General features: G+C 49.1%; 1 protein-coding gene across 1 annotated transcript in view; it reads right to left on the bottom strand.

Annotated features, from left to right (window-relative positions):
- The window catches only part of FSTL1 (follistatin like 1), a 55,939-nt gene extending 30,261 nt beyond the window's left edge, over positions 1-25,678 (bottom strand). The window contains exons 1-2 of the mRNA XM_075166421.1: positions 25,599-25,678; positions 25,436-25,495 (exon numbers count right to left, since the gene is read on the bottom strand). Coding sequence (XP_075022522.1) covers positions 25,436-25,495; positions 25,599-25,601 — 63 coding nt within the window. The 5' untranslated portion in view covers positions 25,602-25,678. The remainder of the gene's footprint in view (positions 1-25,435; positions 25,496-25,598) is intronic.
- Between the last annotated feature and the right edge of the window lie 996 nt (positions 25,679-26,674).

The following is a 26,674-nucleotide window of genomic DNA, read 5'->3' as shown; positions in this document are numbered from 1 at the left end:
CAGCTCCAGCACAAGCCAAACCAAATTCCCAACCCCAAACGCTGGAGGGAAGCTCGCTCACAGTCTCAGCATGCAGCTCAGCCCCACTGCGGTGTTAAAGGGTGGTCTGGCAGGATTTCAGCCCAACATACTGTCCCCACCAGTGGTTCCCACTTAAATTCTGGCACCGGTGCAGAAGCTCAGCTTTAACCCTCACAGCCAGCAAGAAAAGGGGCCTTCCTGCACCACGGCCTCCCCTGCGCCCCTCCAAACCCACCCCTTCCCTCTGGCAGGGCGAGGCTGGCACAGCTTAGGAGAGCCGAAGGCAGCTCTCAAGGATCACACCGGCCTGTGGCATAGGCTGCTGGCAGAGATAAGCTCAAAGGCTGCTGGTGGCTGCAGCCCTCACTCCCTCACACACCAAGACGAGGAATTATAAACATTTCCCCGTTAAAAAAAACCCAACCACCAGAGAGTGTGGAAGAGAAACCAGCAAACCAGCTAGATCCAAAGGGAAAAAATCTCAGCCTCATTGAAATTAGAGGTGTCTCTCTCCCCTGTCTTGGGGGGATCTTGATGCCCTCACTGCTTCATGCCAGCAAACCAGAGGCACGCCAACAGACTCGGGGCGGGGATCGCGTAGAAAACCACGGGACCCCCTTAGCTGGCCACTACGCCCGATTCTTTGTGCAAGGGAGCCCCTGTTGCTGGGGCTGGCCTGTTCCTGTTATGAATGCTCTGAAAAGCAATGTCCTTGCAGTTTGTGTGTATCATGTGGTTCGAGGCAAGTGCTCCCCTATTTACCTCCACTGTCATGACTCAGAGGTGGGCTGAATTAATTGCACGCGCTTTCCCTGTGAGTATATAAACTGCACCACTGCCATATGCACACAAGACAGATTATAGCCAGTACAGGAAGACGGAGTAAAGAAGTGGCCCTTTTTGGGTGTCTTCTTTAGATGGGTCCTTCTTCCCCCATACCTCCCCAAGACAATTATCATTCTTGTTTCACACCACACGGACAGTCAAATGCCCCCCTTCCACACCACCTTACAGAAATCACAGTGCAAGAAAAGGTGGCTTTGTGCCACCCGCCTGATCACCAACGCAACTCCTGGCTGCTGTAGGAGCTGTGGCTGGCACAGCTCTGTCCCTGCATCTCAGCACTGCTGAGCCTCAGGTCCCCCTGGCACCGTCCTTCCCACCCCCAGCCTTGGCCTGGAAGAGGGAGCCCCGAGCAGGAGCAGCAAAGGCACCAGCCCAGAGGGGAAATTGTTGCGTTTCCTTCGCACCACCGCTGCGGCATGGTGTTTTCAGCAAAGATGCTCCTGGTAATAAACTCAGTCCTTTGGGGTGTGTCTCTGCTACACAACCTTTCCTGCTGCCCACTGGCTGTTTAATTTCTCTCTTGAGCGCCAGACCTTCTGTTCGTTAGTGCTGAACTTCCTCCAGCTGCCAGCAGCTCTCCTTGCTCTGTGTGGTCAAACTGAAGACTGCTTTTTCCCCCCTCTTGATCCATTTTTACTCCTGTAACTTTGCACTGGTGGAGCCTTCAGTTTTCTCAAGGGAGTTTGGTCAGTCATGGTCTTTGAATCCTTTCTAATGCTTTGGAGTAAGAATTTGGGTTTTGGCTCTTTTGGTCAAAAGGAAACTTAAACTGGATCTCCCCTTTTTTTTTTTTTTTTTTTTTTTACCAACGATCACTTGGACATCATGCCTGCATTCTCTCAAAGAGGTCAGAAATAAAAGCTTTAATCTTGTTTGTTGTTCTGGAGTCTCGCTAGAGACTGAGAAAGGATCTTCACAAGCCCTGAGTGGCAGGACTCACTGGTGAAACACAAGCCACAGAGACAGGTCCGATCATGTCCTGCCTCCCCACCAAGTTGGCTCCCCACCCCCTGCCTGTCCGGATGACTTTCCTTGCCCCCTTTCCCAAGACAGTGGTCCTACTGCCATCCAGCAACACTCTCTATCACAAATGCCTGCCTTTGAGTGACAGACTCACTGCAGAGCTCCCAATGGGATCACACACATGCGGGAAGCACACAGGGCCGGGCGGCACCTCGAGTCACCAAGTCCATCCCCATGCTACCAGGGCCCCCTCTGCGTAAACTCCATTTATATGATACCTGATTTATATGATACCTGATTAAAGGAGGGGTTTTTTTTGCCTGTCTCACACCCATTGAAAACCTAGTCTCAAAACCCTCTTACAGTTATGAGCCTTCCCCTAATGTCAAGGCTGACTGTATCCACGGCCAATATATACCTATTTATTCATATTGGCATATGAATAAATTCTATGCTTTAACTTAACTTAAAGCATATGAATTATATACTTCAAATTAAACAGCACATTTCTTTCCCTAGCATTTCATTCCCTTGTCCTGCCCAGCATAAGGGAGGAAAATAGATAGCAATAATAGATGCCTGTCTTAGTAAATAATGCTCTTTTATCAAAGTAATCTCTATTTTGATTGTTATCAACAACACTTTTAAGAAAGCATGGGATCCAAAACTCTTCCATTGCAGTGGAAATCTGGGGGACAGGCCAAACCAAGTATACAGTTTAACACCATTTTATGGCGAGAAGAGGGCAAAGAAAAGTTTTGAAATTGAAATTAATATTTTTGCTACAGTGCAAGCTTAGCCAAGATTATGATCAGGACAATAAGTCATGACCGCCAAATTCCTCTTTCTTCCAGGGAAAAAGAATCCTCCGTACAACAAGACGTGACATGCAAGATTAGGGATGGAGACAGAAAGTAGAAAGGATTTGCTCTTGATTGCATTAGCCTAGGAACGAACAGAACAACAGCTCCTAATGTGAGGCAGCTTTAGTTGTGTTTCAGAGAGGGAGCAGCCCCCTCCAGAACCAAGTCCCCTACTGTTTTGGAGCTGATATCCGTTATTAGCCATGCTGTTATCTCAATGGGCAGCTGAAAGACAAAAGGCAGCATTTTCCCCACATTGTAAACCCTCTCCAATAAATCAGGGCTATGTATCCTGCAATTAAAAACACCATGCTACAGGCAACAATTGCCGCAGAGGCTTGGGATCTCTTCATGTATCTAAGTGCCTGTGCCCCCACGGGTGGAGTGTGTGGAGGGCTCAGGAACAATTCCTGGGAGAGAGGGAGGAGGAGGAGGGTAGGGGTGCTGCCACAGACCAGCTCACATCTGGCTCTCGCACTTTGTTCCCCTAGCTTTAACTCCCATGGAAAGAAACAATTCTTTTTGTGCAGCTTTTTGCAAAATCTCTTCAGTGGGACCACACGTTCACCCTCCTCCTTGTTCCTGGAACAGCCCATGTGACCCTGCTTCCAAGAAGGCTGGTTAAGCGCAGACAGGTTCAGACACCCACGCCGGCCCTTCGCCTCCCGCACTCCTCCCCAGCACGGGGACCTGACCCTGAGGAGCCGGAGGCCTCCAGCAAATCCTCTGTTTCTGCTGGCATCTCCAACAGAAGGCAGCAGACCACACAGACTTAGTTGTCCTCTCCCCGATGAAGAATGATCCCTTCAGGACAAACTTGAGGCTCGTTTTGGGAATGCAGGAGGGATGCAGAGGATGGAGCAGAGAGAAAAGGAGGGAGGGAGGGAGGCTGCATTGTTGTCTCTCCACTCTTGGCTGCACTTTGGGTAAATAATGGACTTCTGTCTCCAGGGCTGCTAATCCGCTCTAAATGCCCTCAAAGAAAGCAAACAGCAGCACAATAGGAAAGCCCAGAAATAAATCCATTTCATTATAAATTCATTTTGTTTTCATTCCATTTTTCTTGCTAGTAAAAAATTTAGGTTAAGCTAAGCACTTTCTTTTCCCAGCAATCTCTGCTGGCTGTCAGCTAATGCAACAGGAAGTTAAGCTTTTGACAGTATAATGGCTTTGTTATGAAAAAAATACAATTACATTATTTCCCAAGACAAATTCTACAGTATTAAATATCTCAGCAATGCAGCATTGTCCTTGAACCTGTTGGTGAAAGAATTTTACATGGAGAGATAGGAGGACAAGAGCAGCTTTCATGGGAGGTGTATTTTACTGCATAGATCTCCATTGCTCAGAAATACAGAAGAGATTTTGTAGCAGGGACACAACCCATACGCTGGATAACTGAGTTATGCAAGCTTTTGCCTCTACACTACTTGCAGTTGTGCCACTAGTAACTAGAGATTGTAACCATCTGAAGACTTTTCCGTAGCATGCATCAAACTATGTCAATTCAACCATGTAAGTTCATCTCCATACTGGTGTTTCTAACAAACTCATTAGCAATAGCTAAGACTACTAATCCAGGAGTAAGGAGAAAGAGTTTAGAGTACTAAATGGAGCGAATTCGTAACAGATATTACAGATATTTCAGTAATCCTCCATGCCTAGGCTAATCCCAGCAAAGCTGCTTGAAGTTCAGCCGGTGACAGGAATACCCCCAGGCAGCAGAAGCCACGAACAGGTGAGAGCCCCCCACCCAACACCATGTAGAAAAGGAAAAATTGAGGGAACTGGTAGGTCCTGGGATGGGCACAGAGCACCGAGGCTCAGAGCCTGCACTTACCCTGGGAAATTCAAGAGGGCCAGGCACTAGCAGGAAAATCCCAGGCACCCAAGCTCAAATGCCTGGGCTGCTGAACCGTGAGCAGGGCCACCGGTGTGGTCTGCAAGTTCTCAGGCACGGTTTAGGGTATAGCACAGACCACTGGTAATTCACATGCAGCCACCCTAATTAGGAGACAAGACAGTTTAACAGCGTAGATGTAGACCACTCACAGTCAGCAAACAGCCCTGTGCATGTTTAATTTCTTAGTGCAGACATTGCGAAAGCCATGGCAGAATCTCAGCCACAACCTGTGAGGAGTCAAGCACCACAATGGGAAATCTAGTAACAGCCAAGACAAAAGGCATCATTTTCCATGCATCTGGTATTTGCAAGACATCCTTGTGGCTGGAAAAAAAATACAGCACACGGAGCTGTGTATCTGGAGCAGCAGCTCTGACCCACCTCCAGCTTCGCTTGGGTTTGTACTTCATGGCCTGACGGTCCTCAGAGGAATGGAGAGCAGTTGAGCTGGCTGATGCACAGAAGTCAAGGTGTCACCCCACGTTATGGGTGGAATGGGTAGCAACCCAATGCTTAAAAGCAGCCTGACGCTTCCCCTTACAAAACCATCTTTTCTGTTGCTGAGAACTTTGCCAGCACTGAACTGCTCAGGTTGAAATTTTCCACACCAGGTGTTTGCCTCAGGCTGACTTTTCCTTTTTAAAGTGTCAACAGAAAAAGGTCAGTGGTTTCTGAGAACAAGTTAGTTGTTTTGTCCGTGTTCGAGGAATTATTAAAGTAGTTGCGCTCAGAACGTAGAACAGTCCTCAGCGCCTCTGCAAGCACCTGCATTTGGTGCGAGAGTCACCCTAGTGCCTCTTGCTTGTGGGGATCTATCCACATCTCTGAAAGACTGTAGCGAGTGTGTGTGTGTGTGTGTGTTCATGGAAATCATTACACGCAGTCAGTGACCTTTCTAGCATGATTACTTCTGAAACTTCAGTACCTGCTAAAAACAGTCCTTCCCCTCACGGCTCACAGATCCTGATTATGTTGCCCAAACACTACCTGAACACTACGACCAAACAAGCTCTCGTCTGGGATTGCAGGATTTTACAGGCAGGTGCTGCTTGGAGTACAGCACGGAGCAACGAAATGAAAGGCAGGGGACTACATCTCCCTTGCAGGTCGTCAGTCATTACAGCCAGCAGGGCTGATGCCAGAAGAAAACAGTAATTTAGGACAAATAGCATATGGGTGGAGAAGCGAATCAGCAGATGTTTTGCATAGAAGAGGCAGGCTTAAGACATGACTGAGACTAGAGAGAAGAGGACAGGGCAGGTACGACATGACCATCCCCTGGAGCTAGAGCCCGATGTGGGGGGCAGCAGGTCCCAGTGTGTGTTTCACGTTCCTTCCATGCCAGCCACGTGGTGGGATCCAGCTCAGAGCCTGAATAAGTGCCAGCACCAGTCTGAAGGCATAGGTACTACAAACCCTTTGCCTGTGAAGGTGGCTGAGCTACTGCTGCTCCACTGATGAAACCTCTATCCCTCTCAGTCACTCGGTAAGCAAGCACTGTGGATCCAAGAGCCAAGCACACAGGCGGCTCACACCTCATCTCTGACCTTCAACTGTTTTTTTTCCTTTATATTTTCTCGGAAAAGAAACATAGGCCTGTGCTCTTAGTGGTATGGAATCAACGGTTGCCGCCACATCTCTAGACAGAGCATGAAGACCACCTAAGGTGATTGCTTCATTTGCTTGTTTTTGTCTGCAATGAGAGAGATGTAGTAACAGGCTACCTTTTGAGGTTTGATGGCAGCTTAAGTAATTAACCAGCAAATGCTCTAATGGGCCGAGATAGACGATGCAGCGGACGGCAAAATATAATTACAAATGCTCTGTACCACAGAGGCAAACAGCGTTGAGGAATGCCAAACCAATTGCAGCCAAACCAGAGCTCAGCACTACAGGTCCCAGGTCTCTTCCTCCCCAACAGCAGAACAGCACCCCGCTACGGCACTCACTCCTAGAAGGGCCAGGGTCCTTCTGGGCAGCCGGGTCTTGCCAACGCAAGGCACCGCCTCCAGTGCCATTTGCCCTGATCACACAAGCAGCAGCCACCCAAGCAGCACATATCTCCCAACAGAAATGAATTTTTCATGGCGGCTGGAGCTGCAGCTCAGCGGATTTACGCCCTGGAGCTCAGGAATACGGGATGGGGGCCATCCAAGGCAAAACAAAGGTGGTGGAGCAAGATAAACGACAAGGCAGTGGTTCATGCAGAAGTAAACGGTACCTGCACAGCAGCCATTCCTTCCTGAGCAGTGAACACGATTGTGCCAGACCTTGGGAAATATCCCAGAAACCTGAAAGTTTATAGCGGCAGTGGAAGCCAAGATCTCTGCACAGACAACAGATCTCCAATTACCAAAGCCAGCTCAGTTGGCTTAGGGACAGGTTATTTCCACGGGGTTTTTTTGCTTGCTCATTTAATGATTACATTTTTTGTGTGTATCTGTTCTCCTATATTACAGCAAGAAGCCAGACATTAGGAATTTTTGCTGGGCCTCCCTAATCAGAAGGAGTGTCTGTGATGCAACTTGCAAACACAACCCTACCAATGCTTTCAGCCACTGAGGTTCCCATGTACCACTCCTCCTTCAATCAGAGGCGACCCTGCTGGTCATCTGAGGTTGGCTTCCCAGCCTCTTGGGAACTGTGCTACAGAAGACTGACGTTCTCCTATTTACCTTTTCTATCCACGCCTCCCTCTAACCTCCTTCCTTGAAGAGAAAAAAATTAATCAGAACTACTTTGGTTCTGCCAGGGCAGAGTTTTACCCCAAACAGCCTGATGTTCAGAGAGGAACACTTAGCAATAGGGAAAGGAAACAAAAGCCTTCAGCCTTGCTGGAACCCCAGCACCAGCCTAACACTGCCTGAAAATAACCTCTCTGATCTGGGGTGCTCAGCTCCGCAAAGAGAGGGCAGGGGCCACGCTCTCCCTTTGCTAGCAGTGACGTAGAAATGGCTGTGTTAATATTTATCTACAAATCCCCTTGTTTGTGGAACTGTATAGATGCCACAGAGACATCTGTGGCAGGCTGAAACTTGGCGTTTTACATGTTTTATGTCAAAAAACAAATCAAAGACAGGGGAAGCACACTGAGTTTGGATGTATTTTAAGTTAAACATGCATAAAATAGTCGGCAAGTTTCCCTCGGTTAATGCAGTATAAACAATTTTGGTATTCAACAGAAAAAATTTCCCATTTAATGAACGTGGCAAGTGACTGAAGAGAAGGTCACACACAGCCCCAGCTTCTGCTGCACCATTGGCAAAGTCTGTGTGTGAAGTTAAGCTGCTCTTTTGCAGCCAGGGCTGCAGTGGGGAGGTGAGAGGAGATACTCCTGTGGGACAGTAGGTTCTCCTGCAGCACCCAGTGAATACAAGTGGATTTTTGCCATTACTTTCAGAGGGGAAAAAATGAACTCCGATAGACATAAAACAAGCAGACTAAGGCAAATCCAGTCACAGCAGTTTAAGACATTAGCTTGCACAGCTGTCTGCCAGCCTTGGCTGTCCACCTTGTCGTCCAGCCAGAATTTATTGCTCCTCTAATAAAGTCAGCAGAAAGAAATACATGCTTGTGCCTCAGCCACTACAGTTCGCAGCCCAGCATATTAGACTGAACTGCTGACGATCATTGGTTTTCAGTAAGATCGCAGACTCGCGGCTGTATATCCAAGAGGGGAAGAGCAGACAAGAACAGGACAAAATGTCTCCCTCGCTGTGAAAGGCTTAGAAGAGACTTGAAAGAAAATGGGCAAATAAAGGGGCTAAAGAACTTGTGAAAGATGTTTATTCTACAGAAATTGCCACAGCGCCTCCTTCTGCATCCTTTGCTGTTGGCAAGACTAGTTTGGCTATCTGCTGCTTGCCCCGGGGGGAAGGGAGCTGTAGGGGCAGAAGATAAAGCCAGGTCTGCAGGACTTACCACCACTGCTCATGCCCCCGCTAGCCCAGAGCCCACGGTAAGAGCAGAGCATCCTGCATTACCTCCAGCCAGAACCAGGTATAGCGAAGCCGAGAGCTCTCCCGACCCTAAGGCCTGCACTTCCGACACTGCCCTCCCCTCTCCAGGGCTCAGCTCCAGGAATGACATCGCCTGAATGTATAAGCAGTCTATTTTTACAATTCCTAATGTAACTAGACCCTCTTCTCCTATGCAGAGGAGAGATTTCAGTGGTAAAATGGTGTGTGTAAAAAGAAATTAAGATAGGAAACTCAGAATGGACAATAGGTTTTCTTTTTCCACAGATTTAAGAAAACCCAGGAAATTCACACACCCAAAGCGTTTATTAAAATGCGTTCCTAGGGCTGGCTTTGACTCAAGCACACCAGGAAACCGGTGGTAGCCTTTTGAACACTGAGAACAAATTGCTTAAGTACATATCTTTGTGCATGTGTAGACATTATTCTCACGTACTGGATGTCATGCTTACCCTGCTGAAAAAAGTTATATTAGATGCTACCTGTACAAATGTGCAGGATGTAGAAAACAAATATAACACAATGTGTTTCACCCCACATGATTTTAGAAGTAACTTGATATTATAACAATTACTGCGTTACAATAAATAGATGTAGGGTGCTGCAAGCCACCTTGAGATTTTGCAATTATTGAAAGTCTAGTATCGTGCAATGAAAGGTTTGGTAACACACCACCGCACTTCAGTTTTTGAGTAAAACCACTTGGTTTGTTTTTCAAAGAAAACAAACCCTACTTTTCAGCTCCCCAATAATTTGGGTTAGCTCAGTTTGAAATAAATGAAAAAAAAACACAAAAAACCCAACCAAAAAAACCCCACTTCCCAAAGAAGCCCCAAAAGCTCCTTGTTGCAGGTCTAACAGCCCTCCCAGGATAAAACTTGCAAAGCTTGCCCCAGTCTTTCCCTGCCAAACGCCCAGACCCTGTGATGGTGTAGAGACTTCAGGTCAGACATACACGTAAGACACCAGCTCTAGAAAGTTATCCTGCTCAGTTGAAGGAACAGTATGCGTGTGCTCCTTTAGCAAGAGCAAGATAAGGTAAATAATCCTAGCCTGCAATGAAAGATTTACTGGAATCACAACATCTTACATCTTTATCACAGCCTATGCAAAGCCAACTGCTGGCTGTATGTCTCTACTTGCATTGTAAGTGCTCTAGCACATATAAGACCTGAGTCATTTCATTGTGCTAACTGAACTCAGAAGAAAACAGTCCTGGCCAAAAAGAGACTAAGTATCTTATAGTGAACATGACAACTGGCTATCACATTCTGTGCTGATCTGTAAGAGGTTTTCACTCATGGGGACTTGACACGGATTCTCACTTACCGTATGAACCACAAAACCCTTACCCGTGCAAGTATTACTTGCTCTGGCACTTGGTACCCTTGACTCTGTGAAACCTGTACATAAACACAGCCGAGTACCAGCACGGTCCTAGCCGTGATCATCTCTACGAGAAGCCTTTAACATTGCAGTTAGCAGCATCAAGTCCAGGGTGCAGCACCAGATGAAAGTCAAGTATCTACAAGGTACATTGCTTGTGTCCCTTGTAAGCAATTCAAGACACGCTTTGTGACCTGTCCAGTCATCCCTGCTGCGTGATGGCAGTTCCAGCCAAAGGGTGGAGCAGATGTCCATGGTCACGAAGCACTTCAGCTGCCCAAGTTTAATTCTCCAAGTCCTTTGTTACAGCAAAACACAATTGACTTTCATGAGCCTTGTATCCACCAAAACACCAGGATGTCAGCGCAGCCCTGCCACAGGGACCCTGTTCCTTCAGTCACATCAATGCCCCATTAAATCTTGTCGTTTCTTCCCCTTCTTATATGTCATCAAACACACTAAGCAACAGTCCACGAAACACATGCTTTACTTCGTTTCTTCATCTTACCTGAGTTTTGTATTTTCATCTGAGCCAAGACATTGTAATTTCCCCCCTCCCCCCTTCCCTGTCAGAAAGCATGCAACTGCAGAGAGATCAGACTACACCGATACTGGGACAGCAGCCAGCAGTACGCTGTGTGCCTGGCTTTTAACAGCTAAATCCTATAAAAAATAATGATGCAAATATGGGCACTCCTCCCCGAGACATCCTAATGCTTTCAACAACCTCTTAGGAACACATAATGCTGCTGGATGGGACACAGGCCGAAAGGAACAAATTTGGGACTCCTGGTACCTACTGTGTGAACACCTGCTGGCTAAACGAACAGCCCTAGGTCTGAAAGTAGAGATAGCTGTACACACATTCTTCAGCTACTATATCAGATAGCTGCTTCCTGAGGGCAGGCATGAACTGCACCACATTATCACCTAAACGCAGTCATGAGGTGGTGATCCTTTAGGAATCTCATGCACTGATGTAGGACCAGGGGTCCTACCTTGAAGTACTTGGTCCCAGACCCATATCACCATTTAAGAGATGAACTCCCTTGTTCTCTGTAAACCTTAGATATATTATCTGTCTTCAACACCCTGGGTTTCAGCAGCTTATCCAGTACCACATATGAAATCTGTGGGAAGCAAAACTGGGCCTTATAAATCCTGCCAGGTAAGCACATCCCCACCCCTCTGCCAACAACTGCAGTCGGTCCATGACATTACCCTGCCCACACACTGCACGAGTACAAGCAAGGACACAAAGCCTCCCTCACGCAGAATTAAGCTGATGGATGCGGAAGCATCCATCCTTCAGTCATGGTTCCCTGTATCCTTAAGTACATCACCTAGTGCTCTCGGGGGTCCGTCTCTGCAATAAATGAGCACTTGACAACTCCCCCATCCCAACAAGGGAAGCACCCCGTGGGCAGATGGCCCCTGGGGGAGGTGGAAATCGCCCCCCTGCTGCTGTACGCTGCTGCCTCACCAGGCCCTGCTGCAGCCCCAGCCAAGGGCTCTGGCAGCCTCTCGCTCTGCTGACCACGGGGAATCGCAGCAGGGACGGGCGAGCAATCCCTGGGCCGCGTCCAGCACAAGCTGCGGCACGGCTCCAGGCCACGCTGGCCGCACTCCTCGCCTCCCCCGCCAGACCCCAGCACCCGCTGGCCAGGCCCTGTCCTCAGAGCTGCCAAAGCTGCCGAAACCTTCACAAGCCCGTTCCCCTCGAGCCACCACGCTACCCCTGGCAGGGTGGGCACTGGAGAAGCCCGCCTAGCCACGCTCCTCCATCCCGGCGACGCACAGTGACTCCCACAGGTTTTGTACGAGAGGAACGATGGGGACAGGCCACAGCTTCTCTGAGGAAGCGTTAACGCTCTCCTGCATCCAAAAAAAAATGAGCAGCCAGCAAAGGTGCCTCTCTCGCAGGGGCTGTAGTCAGCAGCAGGGGACGGGATGAGGCAGAGAGGGAAGCACCTCTTTTCCCTTCCCCGCGTTCTGCTTTCTCACGCCTGTGCAAAGACAAAAAATGAAAAGCTATGTACCCCCTCCTCCCCATCAACTGGAGGTTTTTGGAGCCGAGTTCAGTTTTCAGCTATGCTGGGGCAGAGGAGGAGGAAGAGGGAGCACGCAGGGAAAGCGTCAGGGGAGGCGCTCACTTTTCTCCATGACAGCTCACGGGCAAAGTGGCTCGCACCCGCTGCAAAACCGCTCCTTTAGACGTCGGTTGCAAGTTTTAAAAAATCACAGCCCTGAGGAACAGGGCTTTGTTGCATCTTGCCAGACTTTTATTAAAAAATGGAGTTTGAGCTCGCGGCAGAACACAGGGTGAAAACATCGCCTCAGGAGAGGGAACCACCTCCTCTCACGTCTCGTCAGTGACCAAACTAAAAAGGACCCAACTAGCTTGCCCACAGAAAAAGTGCATGGGCTTTCTTTATTTGAATGCCTCTGCTACTCAGTTAAGGCTGCCTTGCAGCCTTATGAAAGCACAAATTTGCAGCCTCGCCCACTCGGGTCTTCCCGAGTGTGAACTGGAAGAGACTCAAGAACAAGAAATACGGAGAGCTTTCTACTTTCTCTGAGAGGAGGAAAAACGCCCAGACATCCATATTTGAAGACAAAGTTGGAAATGGAAAGTGAAACAAAAAAGGGCTACTTTAATAACCCCTGAATCTTTATTATGCATTTTTAGTACAGATGCTTCCCAAGGTCCAAGTCAAGATCCAGCCCAGTCTGCGACAAGCTCTGTACAAACATATCTCGGAAGAGAGTCCATGCCCCTGGGACAGCAAGCAAGTACGATCTGCTCTTGGAAAAAAATCCTGTATTGTTACTTGATTAGGAATGGATCATTTCAGAAGGGTGGAGTGAACAGCAAGAGAGCTGGCTCTGCCTCCACCTCTCTAACTGTATCCAATGCCGGTCAGACTCACGGGTGATGGCTTGAATTGTCTAGAGGGGGGGCAGCCTGCGTGCTCTTCGTGCCCCTCTCAGTCCCAGGACTGACGCCTGTGTGTAAAACAAACCAAGTCACACCTAGAAACAGACCCAGCCTCCGACATCAGAGAGAGCTCTCCCTCCTGACAAAGCCTATTTCATCCACCAGTCTCTGCCGTGAGAAAAGGAATACAAATCAGAGCAACAGCAGTATGTGCTGGCGTTCACGTGGGACTTCACAGTGCACAGAAACATGCTCACCAATGTCAGCAGTGCAGCCTTTAGCAGCTCTCGGGCCCCAGTTCTGCAAACCATCACTGCCTGGTTTAGATACTTTAAGCGTAGGCATGCAAGAGACCGTGCATTTCCTCGCTACTGTGCCTAACGCATTAGCAGACTATGTTAGCTGCTCTCCCCACCCTGGCAGCCCGTGCACTCAATCTGGCCCACAAACCTGTCAGCCAACTGGTCTGATCCTGCGACAGAAGAGACACCGTGCTCGGGACACTGGTTGGGGAGCGTACGAGCTCTAGCAGGGCTCGACTGAAGCTGCCTGCCAAATGACAGGCTCCAGCTGGCCACAGTGCTGCGATACAGCCCTTTGCCTACTACAGGGCATGAGCTGCGCTGAGCACGCATCCCCCTGGCCCCCAGACAAGTCAAATCTCACCTGTGGGGTCAAGAGGGTTGAGAAGCCTCTAAATATTGAGCTTTAACTTAAGCGTGTATTATAGGAAACTCAAAACCAAGGCTTTAGTTGGTACTGACAGAAGCGCATTTGCATACTGTGGGAAGACTCCTATTATGAAAACCTCGCCAGCTATGCTTCCTGATGGTGTGTGGGTTAATGTATGTAACTCCCTAATGTTAAATTAGGGCTCCTACTGTTTTTGTCTTTCTTCTTTTTACAACTTCTATTGCCCAAGGCTGTACGGATTCCCAGTAACGCACACGGAGATGCCCTGTCATCACGTGGCGAGGGAGCATTAACAGACTGGGAAAGGGGATGCAATGCGTGGAGACGCAGTATTGAGCAAGAGATCAGGAGACATACCTTACCAGGTGATGGCTTGAGGAGCTCGGCCTGTTTAGTTTGCCAAAGACAAGACTGCGAGCGGCCCTTGTCACAGAACACAGTTAAAATGGTGGGGAATAGACACACGGTACTAAAGGCCTCTTCTGTTTAGCGGATTAAACACAAGATTCAGCATCTGGAGATCAAAACTAGACAAATGCAAGCCAGAAATGAGGTGTAACAGCATGTGGGTAATTAACCAGTGCAGCAACATACCAAATGCAGTATGGTATTTTCCATTTGTGGTAATTACTTAATCAAAACTAAATGTTTTTTAAGAGTCCAGAGCAAATAGAATTAATCAAAGAGCTGGATATATGGGCTGTATTATGCAAGAGGGCAGAAGAATTAAAGCACAAGAGCTCCTTCTGGCCTCACCATCTACACATCTATGGGGAAAATTGCCCCTTTTAGTGTCAGTGGAGTTGGTAGACAGCCATATTTTTAGTGATAAGACACGCTGATGTTTACATAAAATAGTCGTAATAATACGTTGTGTTTCACCCACACCTTTAATCTGGAATTCTCCGAGCAATTTACTGTCACTATGTCAATAAACCCGACAACTCGCTGGCTGATAAACTGGCATTATCAACTCCCTTTCATCTAGCTTGAACTTTTTCAGAGTAGCTAATCCTCTGGTTACCAATTACATGGGAAACACTCAGGCTACCTGTGACCTTGGGCACCTCCTTTTAGGTCTGTTGGTGAGAAAACATTCACGCAGGCACCTTGCAGAAGATCTTGGGGTGGGAAGCGGCTCAGGACGCAGAACTGCCCAGCACCTGCCTACTCTGGACGCTCATCCCCAGTACATACTCTACAGCACTCAAAAACTCTGTATAACCTCCATAGAAAAATTCTGGTAACAATGTACTTTAACACCAGAAGTCAGCAGTTAACATGTTGGGGAGGCGGAAAGAGAGAGTGAGAGAGAGAATGTTTCCTGGTTGTTTTAACAAACATCTTCATATATGACAGATAGACAAAAAAAAAGTAGTTTCCATTAGTTACCATGACAACCAATGGAAATCACTAACCCATTTTCTCTCCCTTGTCAACCTTTGGCAGACCTGTCAGATAAGCATGCAACTATGCCCCGCGCTAAGATTCTCTACTTAACTACAACATACAGCTCACAGGGAAATCTACATTGCTATAATATCAAGTGCTCCCCTTACAGCACATCTCCAGTTTGTCTCCTCCGAGCTACAAACGGACGGAGAGACGCTTGCTGCTCCTCTCTGAGAGCAAACACTCCAGAAATGCAATCCCCCCTGTGAGACACCCCAGCTCTCCCACCTTATGCCCTTCCTCTCTCTCTCTCTCTCTCTGGCTCCATAAAAACATTGAACCATCTCTTCCTTCCCATCTGTGGGCCATCAGCTCACATCTTAAATGTGGCTCATATAAGCCTTTTTTGCACATCTTTACTGCCTGGCAAGAAATTGATGTATCATACAGCAATTCTGGTCCACATCTTATCTCCGTTTTCCTTAATATTGTTATCGTTGTTGATAAGAATAATAACCCTCTGCTGCACCTTCTACATGAGGGCTTTTAAACTTTTCTTAACAGGAATGCATTCAGCTTCATAAACCCTTCTGAGAGGCACAGCACCACTATTATCCTTATTTTACAGATGTGAACACTGCAGGTTAGAGGAATTAGGTACCTCGCCCAAAGCCTACACACAAATCATGGCATGATGCCGAAAGCGAGAAAAAAAATGTGTCTGAAGAGAAGAGTCTGTTTGCATTTTCTCGATGCCTACAGGCTCTGAAGTTGTTTGAACCACACATGCTCAGAGTCCCCTTTAGTCCCTTCACCCTGCCAAAACCTCACAGCAAATAAATATAAACCTGAAAAAAACCAAACACCAAAACAGCCAACAGTTGTCTCTGTTTAATGCTGGTTTACTGTTGACCTTGCATCTGCAGCCAGGACGGCCTAACTCACCCCAGCGTCTGGATGTGTGCTGCTGCACTGCAGAAGAGCTTGGCAGTGATTTGTGAGAACACATTAACGCCCAGCTGTTCTCCCTTCTCTTTCAGATTTCACGTGCACAAAGTTAGGAGTGGCCCAGGCACTGCACTGACACCATGCGGTTTCAGACTATTCATATACCACAGCAAGATTCAACACTCACCCAGTAGGATCCGAAATCCCCAAATAATCCGTATCGATTGCAAATTTTGCTGCGCTCCCTTCCGCTCCCCCATCCCAGGTCTGCGTTGCGGGAGTTACTGGCAAGTTACTCCATAACAGGGCTGAGTAAGGTGGCTCTGTGCGTGTGTCTGTACGTGCACACAAGGGGTAACAAACCATGTTTTGTGCCCCATGATTAAGCACGCTTTGGCTCAGTTTCCTCCACGACACCCTCCTGGGGGACTGCACACTGCTCTGAAGGCCAAGGAGGGAAGGACAAACCATAAAGTGCAAAGCCGAGCAACAACAAGCTGTTCTACAAGCTGCTTTCCTGGATTCCTGTCTCGAGGCTGATCACATTTGGTGGCTACGAAGGTATGAACTACGATCAAAGGGGAATACTCATAAAACGCTTCTCTGGTCTGTAGTAAAAGCTGATCTCACGCTGGAGCTTTTCCCTCAGGTAGGGCAGTAACTACTGTACCACAGTGTCTATTTTTACAAAACTTAGAGGAACATAGTATCTTGTAGGAAATTAATATACTTCGCTAAACATGGCTGAAACTGGCTGTTGGGTTTCAAAGTTATTTGAGGAACTTCAAAGGTGCCAACAAACAGAGAATAAGATCACAGAAAGCTCCGTTTCTTTAGGCAGCTAGGGAAAAATGTTCTGCTTTGACAGGAGGAAAGGAGATACAAGGAGATTAAAAGAGGTGGGTTAAGCATGTTGCTGAGGGGCCCCATAAACCGGCTACATGTACAAGGTGGAGATAACTGCACGGGGGAGGCACCGATTGTCACTGAACACAGGGGCGTAATTAGTACTGTTGGGACAGAATAAAAAGATTAATGGTCTACTTGTTCACAGAAGAGGACCATGAAGATAAACTTACTGACTTTGAGATACTCCAGAGCACGGTATCATTTTCATTTTTCACAGAACAAGAAGGGGGCATCACTTATCAGGGTTGTGTAAAACTGGATTTGACAAGACACTAATGGCTATGGTTTGTACAAGCAGCTACCAATCCCAGGGCACGCAGCAATACCTTGCAGAAGAAACAGTCTGTTTTTTTAACGGGCAACGCTTTGAATTATCTCGAAAAGCATTACCACGTTTGTCACTAGTCCCTCTGAAAAGCTTGGTGAAACACATGGGCTGCAGGGAATCATCCTGTCAAGCATGCACAGGTCTTCCCGCATACACTTCTCAGGTGAACAAAGGCCTGAGGACATGCCTCTCACCCTCCTCAAAGTGCTCCTTTCCGCTAGGCAGGGCTGGTCACACCGCCCCATCCGTAGGTCGGCAGGTGATGTGAGCAAGGAGGGACTGCGAGCAGCCACCGATGCGTGCCAGCAGCCACACTGCAGCCCCGACCCTGCAGCAGGTCAAACATGGGAGTGCTCCTTGCCAGGGACAGCACAGGCCACCTGTCCAGCCCTGGTCATGGGAAGGGCAATGCGCCGCTGGCTGAGCAAAGCTCAGCGCACGAGCAAGCCCAGATGCCACGGCTTGTTCTTCATCTGCACACTGGTATAAATCAGGCGGTTAAAGAAAAAAATTTTTTAAAAGTACTCCCTCCTTACCATTACACATCATCGTCTACCAACGGGTCTGGAACCCAGTCCTGGGGACATAAGAAATGGAGCTCCATGAGAAATGGAGCCTCTGTTGCAACCTGACTTTGCCGCCGTCTGCCCACAGGGCAACTGGAGAAGGGGAATGCCGCCTGAAGAAGATTAGGCACATATTACTCACGTGGCATTCATCGTCTAGGGGCTGGAATACCCTAGAGCTTGTATTCACGCGGAGTAAACACGCTGTCCTCAGATGGGAATATCGCGGCTTTTCTGCCAAGTTGAAGGCAACGCCTTCAACGTGAATGCTTGGTCCCCTGCCACCTTAATCTTCCAGAGTCCTGGGTTTGAATGTGTGAGCTGCAGACTGGGCTGGGTCACAACCTTTTTGGTTATCCCTGAGGAATTTTACTCACCCAGACAACAAAACAATCCAGACATAGCAAAAATTCCCTGAGGAAATCTCTTCCTCCTACATATAGGAAACGAGACAACAATTCCAATCCCTCATACTTAAGCTTCCTCAAACATAAACATGAAAAAGTGGCCAAAACGCAGGAGGGAAAGAAGTCCCAAGGCAGCAAAGAGTACATATGCAAAGAGTTACGTCATGCAGAAGAAAAGCTCTTGGCTTCGGGCTACAATTACCAGCACTTAAATGGCAGGGACCGCTCTAGCATGGATGGGGGGGCCCCCCAGGCACCGTCCCCCAGATTGATTCGTCGTTGGGAAAACTCCGCCATCAAAACCATGCCCGGACAGCGCAGCGCTGGAGGCCAACCTGGCATCTTGCCAGCGCCTACCGAACGCTCCCTCTTCCGTCCGTCCCAATGGATGGACGGAAAGTCCTTGTTCTGCCTCTCAAGTCCCAAAATGCCTCACCCTGGCAGCGGGGTGACGAGGAAAGAGCAGTCAAGGGCAGCATTTCTTATGGCAGGAGGCACATCCAGCCCTTGGGCTCCTGTGTTAGGACAGGGTTCACCAGAATATCTCTCCATCAGAGGCAGGAACCACAGACAGCCCACCCCCGTCATCCCACTCTTTCTTCCCTCTTATCCAAGATTTTAATGCCCTCTTCTCCACTCCCCTGACTTGGAAGGCTTGAGAAGACCATTTCAGTCTTGTGTCTTACTCCTGCCACAGCTACTTCTGCAGCAAGTCCTTCTGCTACCTTCCTAGGTCTCCTCACAGAAAAAGAAACAAAGAAATTGTTTCTGGCTACAGATAATCTTTAAAGCTATAACTATTTCTTGAAAACTTTCGTTGTGGGGAAAAGCTGATTGAGCATGGAAAGAAAGCTCCACCAGCATCCATATTCCCAAAGCCTCTTGATCCTGTATCAGGACTGAGCTAGTAGCAGGGATGGGATCAGGAGGAACGTGTACTGGCTGGGAACAACCAGCAGTGGGTGACAAATAGCCGTCCAACTGGTCGTTCGGCTCTTCCAAGCCCAGCGCTAAGGTGTGCAAATCGTCTCCTCCTACCTGAAACCCAGCTGCTCTGACTTGGTGTTTTTATCTGTTTCTATTGTTCCCCCAAGCTGGTTTGTTGCTCTTTGCATTGCAAGGCCCTTTACAGAGATATGATAAAGAGAAAAAAACACCAACCAAATTCATATGCTTACAGCTTTAGTGCTGTGTAAAAGAGCTGCAAAATAAACAAGGGAAGGATAAAGGAGAAGGAACAACAAGAAAAGCTGGTTACTGGGGTCCATTACATAGTGTTACAGCATTTACAGAAAGTGGTTAGAGGTCCATCTCTGGGACAGCAGTTGACAGGGTACGGCCAAGGGAAATGCTGTACAGAGAGCCATCCTGCAATGCCCATGCAGAGATGAATGAGATGGGTTCTAACAAGTCTTTCCTCTCAACCTTCTGTTTTTCCTGGTGCATCAGGTATTTTCCTCAGAAGCACAGGAGAACTGGCACCCTCTCCCCAGTGAGACAAAAAACAGATTCCAGTCTTCAAGCAGTGTTTAGTTTCTTCTGTCAAACTATTTGCTTAGCTGTCAAACAGTGGAAATGTGGGATCCACCTACAGCTAAGCTAATGAGATACCAAATTCCTCCCCGATCATCCCTTGTTCTTTCCAAATGTGTTGGTCCAAGAGGAGCCTCCAAACTGTTTCCAGGTTATGGACCCCTTGACGCGCTCCAAACAAGGTGAACGTGTCTCAAGAAATTCCACATATGCAGACTGGAGCATGAGCTTCACAATCTCTCACAGGCAGCCTACATCTAATTCACTGCCCCAAGCAACCACAGGCCCAATGTCAAAACCGAGACATGCAGTGTAGTAAGCGAGAGAGCTAAGGCATAGAACAGGTAGTAAGATTTTATAGGAACTTACATGAACTTCCCTTCTGGGTAGCTGGTTTGCATGGCAGGGAAGGGACATAGTCACTCATTACTGCCGGCTGGTGTCTTCAGCCCAGATCAGAAAAGGAGCACATTTGAGAGAAAGTAGTATGAAAATGTCATGCAGTCGCTGCTCGTGCTACGGTTATCTATGCTTTAAAATAGCACTGAAGCTCCCAGGTCTGTTTATCTGCCATTTGTTTATTTACTGCTGTAATGCCTAGGAATTACAATCAGAGCCTCATAGTGCAAGAAGAAACAAGCCCCTGCTCTAACCAGCTCACATCTAACTTAATACAGTGGCTGTGGCAAAATCTACAACCTCTGGGAAAGTCGAGAGCTATCTACCCCCATGTCTGCTGCCCACACGCAAGTCTGGAAGGAGGTAGGCTTCACAGCGTAACAGCAGTCTGCTCTTCTCTTGCTAAGCTCAGAGACAACATTGTGAGGGATAAATCTCTCCAAAGAAATGCTGGTTATTCACAGATTAGCTTAGACATTGTAGGACAGCAGAAGCTGACCCCTCTGCGAAGATAGATGCAACCCCGCTAAATAAGGCATTTCTGGGAACCAATCTCATCTAGCTCACAGGATATGTGGCAAAAACACAGTCTGGTTAATAGGAGCCCGGAAAGATACATCTGGCTGAGATTTGTGACAAACTCTCTTCTGTACAAAGAGAAACATTCCCCAGCTCATGTAACACCACACAAGAAAGATCAAAGGTGCCCCGGTGCCTCCTGATGGGTAAGCAGCTGTACCAATAACAGCAGCTGGAAAATGCAACAGGAGACTCTCAGCCAGTCCTTTCCTCCCGTGCTGGGAGCGGAGTTGCCTCCCAGGCAGCCCCCAGCAGCAGCCCCCCTGTTAATTACCAGCAAGGAATTTGCACTCTGGCAGATAAAGTCATTCATTCAGCTACGGCGCATTTGCACAAAGCAGCTCGGATCTGACAGCAGCTCCATCCGAGAAGCAGTATCAGGCTGCCACGCGCACCTATGTGCTACGTGACATCTCTTCTGCTTCAGACCTTGCGCCACGCACGCTGCTGCTCGGAGGTTATGGTCCCTTCAAAACAGCGGGGGAGGCTGTTTAAACACTTGTAGATGGGGCATTTGGCCAGTGACTTCAGCACGGCATGAGGTGCCTCAGACAGAACTGCCTGGTTCGTCTCCCAGACTCTGATCCCTGGGACCATCCGCAGCACAGCAGCTGCACGACGGCACAGCACGCGCCTTAAAAACTAGGCTTTGCACAGATGAGCCTTTGCTGCGTGCCCAGGATAGAATCACTTTTTCCCTGCCTCCTCATTTAAAATACGCTTATCGCCTTGAGGCAGAACTCCAGCAATGCCTGGTCTGGCACTCAAGGGCAGGATTTCAAGGAGGAAGATGCCTATCACTCCAAAACCAGCTCAAGGAGAAAAATGGATGCAATTTTTTCTTCCACTGAAGAAGCGCCTGTGAGACTAGACCTGGGAAGCTAGTTTTATTACATTAGTGGATTACATGTGACTGCTGGGTTTTATTGCACAAAGCCAGTGCATATGAAAACCAGCCCAAGTTACTCACGTGATTGGCAGCATGGTATCTTTTCTTTCCACTATCATGGACAAAATATCAGTGAGAGGAGGACTGAACTACCTACAAAGTCTCTATCACTAAATTTCAAAGGCAAATGGACCCTTCTTAAAATGATGGCTTCAGGGCCAAATACAGCCAAATACATGTAATTACATCAGGATCTCAACTTTCATTTACGCTGTTTAATTTATTAAGACAGCAGTTTTTAGTCTTCACCATTGCAAAAACATGGGAAAAGATTAACCAAAGCAAGCTGACGGTGCTGGCCAGACTCTGTGAACAGCCCAATGGGAGGAAGTACACCAGGCTTTATGAAGACCAGCTGAACTCCCAGCTCCATCTCCCCCAGGACACACGAGCATTCTGCTTACAAAAGGGACACAGGACATGGACGGGGTTGAGTGTTGCCCTCCCTACGTGCAAAAGCAGTCAAGTGGGATCGAGAGGAAGCGCTCACGTGAGTTAAGCAAACAGAACTTAGCTGAAACCTTTGTCTTTTCTCTCCCCCACAACATCCCTTTTCGGCTTTTCACATGGAAAAATTACACTGAGGGATAAGGAGGTGGGGTGAAAAAATTAATCCCAGGGTTACAACAGATGTAGACACTGCAAACGCTGTGCTATTAGAAAAGGTTATAAATCTGCTTCTAGATGCTTGTCATCGCTGTGTTGCTCGGGGGTTATAGCCCCCTCAGATCTGCCAGTAGATCTCCTCACAAGAGGAGAGCCTCTAGCCCTCCTCCTCTAGCCCTTTTTAGCCAAAATCAGACAAGTCAGATTAAACTGTTTACATAACTCTTTCCAAAGGCTGGGTCATTTGGCCAGAAATGGGTTAAGGATAGTTCAGGAGAACAGCTACAGGTCCCAGAGATTAATCTGAACAGCCAGAAAACTGGCAACGAGCAGAGGGCAGGGCAGTGACCTCTCCTCCTGGCAAGGCTGGATTCAGGAAAAGACTCCTGTCCACAACCCACACCAATATCCCCATGCTGGCATAAGCCTCTTTGCTAACACCTAAAATTCATGGTGAAAATAACTTTCTTGATGATTCTGAATCAGGTTTAAGCCAAAATAAAAAAAGAAAACCCTTCACTCTTATTTTGAAATAAGTATCCTGGTGGGACACATAACGATGCTGGTATAATTACAGCGGTACCACCAGTGGAAGTTCTCCCACACGCCACCCTTCAGACCTCATGGACACAGTCAAACAGCGACTGGACTCCTCTCCAGTGTTAACTAGGTAACTTACTCCAGCATGATATGAACAACCGATTAACTTTTAATACATTCATCAGACATTTCGAGCCTCTCCCTTTTCCTCTATCGCGATGGACGCTTCCCAAAAATCACTCCATCTGCTTCAGAAGGCCCCAGCTGAGACCACAAGCAACTTCACCTCTGCAGTGTCCCTGTTAGTACTAGCGAACGGCTGCCTCATTGAGACTCTGACCCAGGAAGACAGAGATAAAAAGGGCTGTCTGAAGCTGGTGGCTGGCTTCCATCCGAGGAGTACAGTTCACCGTCTATTGCTCTTGTGACTATTACTGAACCGGGCCAAGAAAAGCTCCCAAGTTTTGGCACGTCTCAGATTTTCCAGTCTGCACAAAATCATGCCAGGAACACTTACTGAAGCAATTTCTTTCTTTAAAGACTCTAATTATGCACCTAACAATGTTGTAGAAATGAGTGTTGTACAAAAAACCCAGTACAGTTCAGATATAGTTTTGCTGACAAAAGGATTAGAAGTTTAAGACTCGGTGTTAATATTCCGAAAGTACTGAAAGGCACAAAGTGCAAACTGCAGCAAAACCAGAAGAAATAGAGAGGTTATCACTTCCAAAATTTGGAAGAGGGAAAACCACACAGGAAAATGCCATACTAATCTTACTAAATGCTGGTGAAGCAGGAGAGTGATAATAAGAAACAGTTAGAAGGGGGCAACCGTCAAAGCTGTCGCTGAAATGCACGCAGCTCACCTGCAAGCACAGCCCACTTCCTAAAAAAACGAGAAGGTCTAAATATCCCAGAGGGTGGGATACTACCTGTGAGTGAACTGATGTTCACCACTCGGCAGCTACCAGGAAGCAAAACAAGGAACCAAACTGAACTCTAAAACGAAGGTTGTCTGAGGTGTCAATTTTCCCTGAAACCGAACCCAAACCTCACTCATCACTCTCAAGTTTCACTGAACTTAGACTGGAATCGAACCAAAATGTTCACTGGTTTGACACCTGGACCACTACCCCTGAAAACAGTCAAATCATTCATTTATCCACTCAAGTATGAACTGGCCTTTAAACCCAAGTTTTGAAAAGGATGGCTGTACATTTTTGTTACTTTCAGTTTGCAGATGAGGCAGGGAGACATGACAGTACTTACACTTTGGAAGCCATCCAGGTACTCCAAGTTAGAGTACATTAGGCAAAAACCAGGATTTAGCACTTTGACCGCGTCAACATAATGTTAGCGACACCAGTGAAATCAGGAATCAAGGGCCAAACACATCTTGGCTATGTTTCTCCTGGTTACTGACTCCAAGAGGCTTTACTCAGACCACTGCCATCGCTATTTAGCTGTTATTATCATTGATCTTATGGACACACTGCTGTGCACTTCCTTCCTACAGAGGTTTCGCTGTACATTGACCAGAATTGGTTAAGGTTTATTTAGGGTTCCTAAGAAAATGAATAAAACCATTCTGGCTTTTTCAGGACACTGTTGGAGAGTACGCGTGGAAATGCTGACTACATAAGTATGTCACGCCTCGGGAAGAAAGTGTATTACAATATTATCATGTACAGGCAGATGTGAAGCGTTAGCTCACACTTCAGCTCAGTCTCGCTCCCCTTGGTTTTCACGATAGCCACGACTAGAGCTGTACCTTGACAGTGTTGGCCTGTCTCACCTCCGCTCCTCACGTGCCCCAGCGTTTGCATTGTTCGTCCCTTCAGCGAGTGGCTGGCGGTGGCGGAGAGTTCGCCGAAGAGCTTTGCTTATGGGGACAGAGCAACAGCGATGGGCTTCTCCCTAAACCCCCCTCTTTGCCACAACCCGGGCAGCACGGTCCGCGGGTGGGAGGCAGAAATAGAGGGAACCGTTTGCAGGAAATCAGACGTGTTTATGCATTTTTTTTGTGCAGAGCCAAACTGCGATGCTCTAGGGTGGGGCTCGCCATCTGGGAGAAATATGTAGGGAGGAAAAATGCAGGCGGGGAGGACGAGCCGCCCCCCGAGCGGGACCGCTTCCCTCCGAAAGCGGGCTCGGCCTCCCTCCCCAGCCCAGCTTGAGTTCATTTTCCTCAAATCACTTCCACATTTCCCTTGCCATAATTATCAAATATTTTGTTTCTGACCTCACTTTTACGGAGGCCGCCGCAACCGGGAATTCAGGCACCGTTTATTTTCTGTCAACAGAGCTGGGGGGTTGCGAGTTGGGGGCTTTCAATGGTTTTCAACGTCATTGCAGTAAAAGAAGGGAAGAAAAGAGAGAAAGAGCGGGAGAGGAAGGGGGCTGCCCAGGGGAGCCCGGCCCGGCGGCTGGCTGAGGGGGGAGGCCGGCCCGGGATGGGACGCGGCGCCCTCGCCCCCACGGAAGGGTCCGGCGGCCCCTCAACTTCCCTCCCGCCCCGGTTGCTACTTTCCCCCGTCCCGGCAGCTCCCCTTCCCCGGTCCGGGTGCCGCCCGCGGCCCGGCGCCGCCGGCGAAGGGGACGCGGTGGAAAACGCCAGAAAGGGACCCCCGCTCCTCCCCACCCCGGCCCGCCCCGGTCCCCCGCCCCGCCGCCGGGGCCCCGCGCCTACCTCGGCTCGCAGGCGGGCGACGGCCAGCAGGGCGCAGAGCAGCGGGAGAGTTTTCCAGATCTGCAAGAGAGGGAGCGGGAGGGGGCGGTGAGCGCGGGCCGGGCCGGGGCGAGCGGGGCCGGGGCCGCCGCCGCCAAACTTCCCGCCTGGCGGCCCCGCTCACCATGCTGCGGGCGGCTGGCGGCACCGGCGGGGCAGGAGGAGTTGCGGAGGCGCCTTCCCCGGCTCCGGCTCACTCGGGAAGGGGAGGGCTCCCCCTCACCCCGACCCGCCAGCCCGCGGCTCCACCCCCGGCCCGACCCCCGCCGCCTACCCCCGCCCCGGGGACGGCTCCTCCCCGGCCCGCCGTGAGGGGGCGGCCCCCTCCCGGACCCCGCCGCCCCTCGGCGGTGCCCCCGGCCCTCCCGCCGCCGGGCCCCTCGGCGCCCCACGGGGGACCTGGGCAGCCTTTGAAGGCTGGTGAAGGCTGAGGGGCGTCCCGGGCGGGGCTCGGCCCCCCTGGCCCAGCGAGTGCCCGAGGGGGGGTTGCCGCTCCGCACCACCGGGCCTCACACCCTCGGCCGGGCAGAAGATGGGTCCGGGGAGACCCCCCCGGCCCTGCACTGGTGGGGGGCTGAGGAAAAGCGGGGAGCAGCCATGCCAGGGCGCAGCTGCCCGCCAGCCCGGCTGAGAGCACCTCTCTCCCAGGGGGTCGCAGCCGCCCCCCACATTGTCGCAAAAAGGGGAGACCGAGGCAGGAGGCGGCTTCTCCACAGGCGGGGAGCTGTAGAAACCCGCTGCCACCATGCTCCGGCCCTGAGGCCACACTGAAATTCCAGGCACGGCTAAAGGTGCCATTTGCGTTGGGATGCAGCGAGGTTTAAAAATAAGGGTTTAAGCCCTTGTGTGTTAGGATCCAAATGGCGTTGGCTGAGCAGAACAGGCATCCGGCGTATTGTGCCAGGCATAGGGGGCCAAAATCCCACCTGAAATGCCTGGTGGTGCTCTTTTGCGTGTAAATAGCTGTGATCCTCTTCTTTAATCTCTTCGTCTCTGATGAAGATGCCTGAATTTCAGAAGCCTCTGGTAGCTAGAAGGCAGGATCGACAACGTGAAGAGACTGACTGCCCCGGACACATACAGAAATCTCTGCAGTTGCAGCAAGCCATGCCATGACACCAGTTGTCAATGGCTTCTCCTCGAGTTTTGAGGCTGGTTGTAACCAAAAATGACACTGCTGGCTTTGAAATCCTGCTTTGC

The sequence above is a fragment of the Calonectris borealis genome, chromosome 1, assembly GCF_964195595.1.
Source record: "Calonectris borealis chromosome 1, bCalBor7.hap1.2, whole genome shotgun sequence".
Taxonomy (NCBI): domain Eukaryota; kingdom Metazoa; phylum Chordata; class Aves; order Procellariiformes; family Procellariidae; genus Calonectris; species Calonectris borealis.
This window is presented reverse-complemented; position numbering and strand designations above follow the sequence as displayed.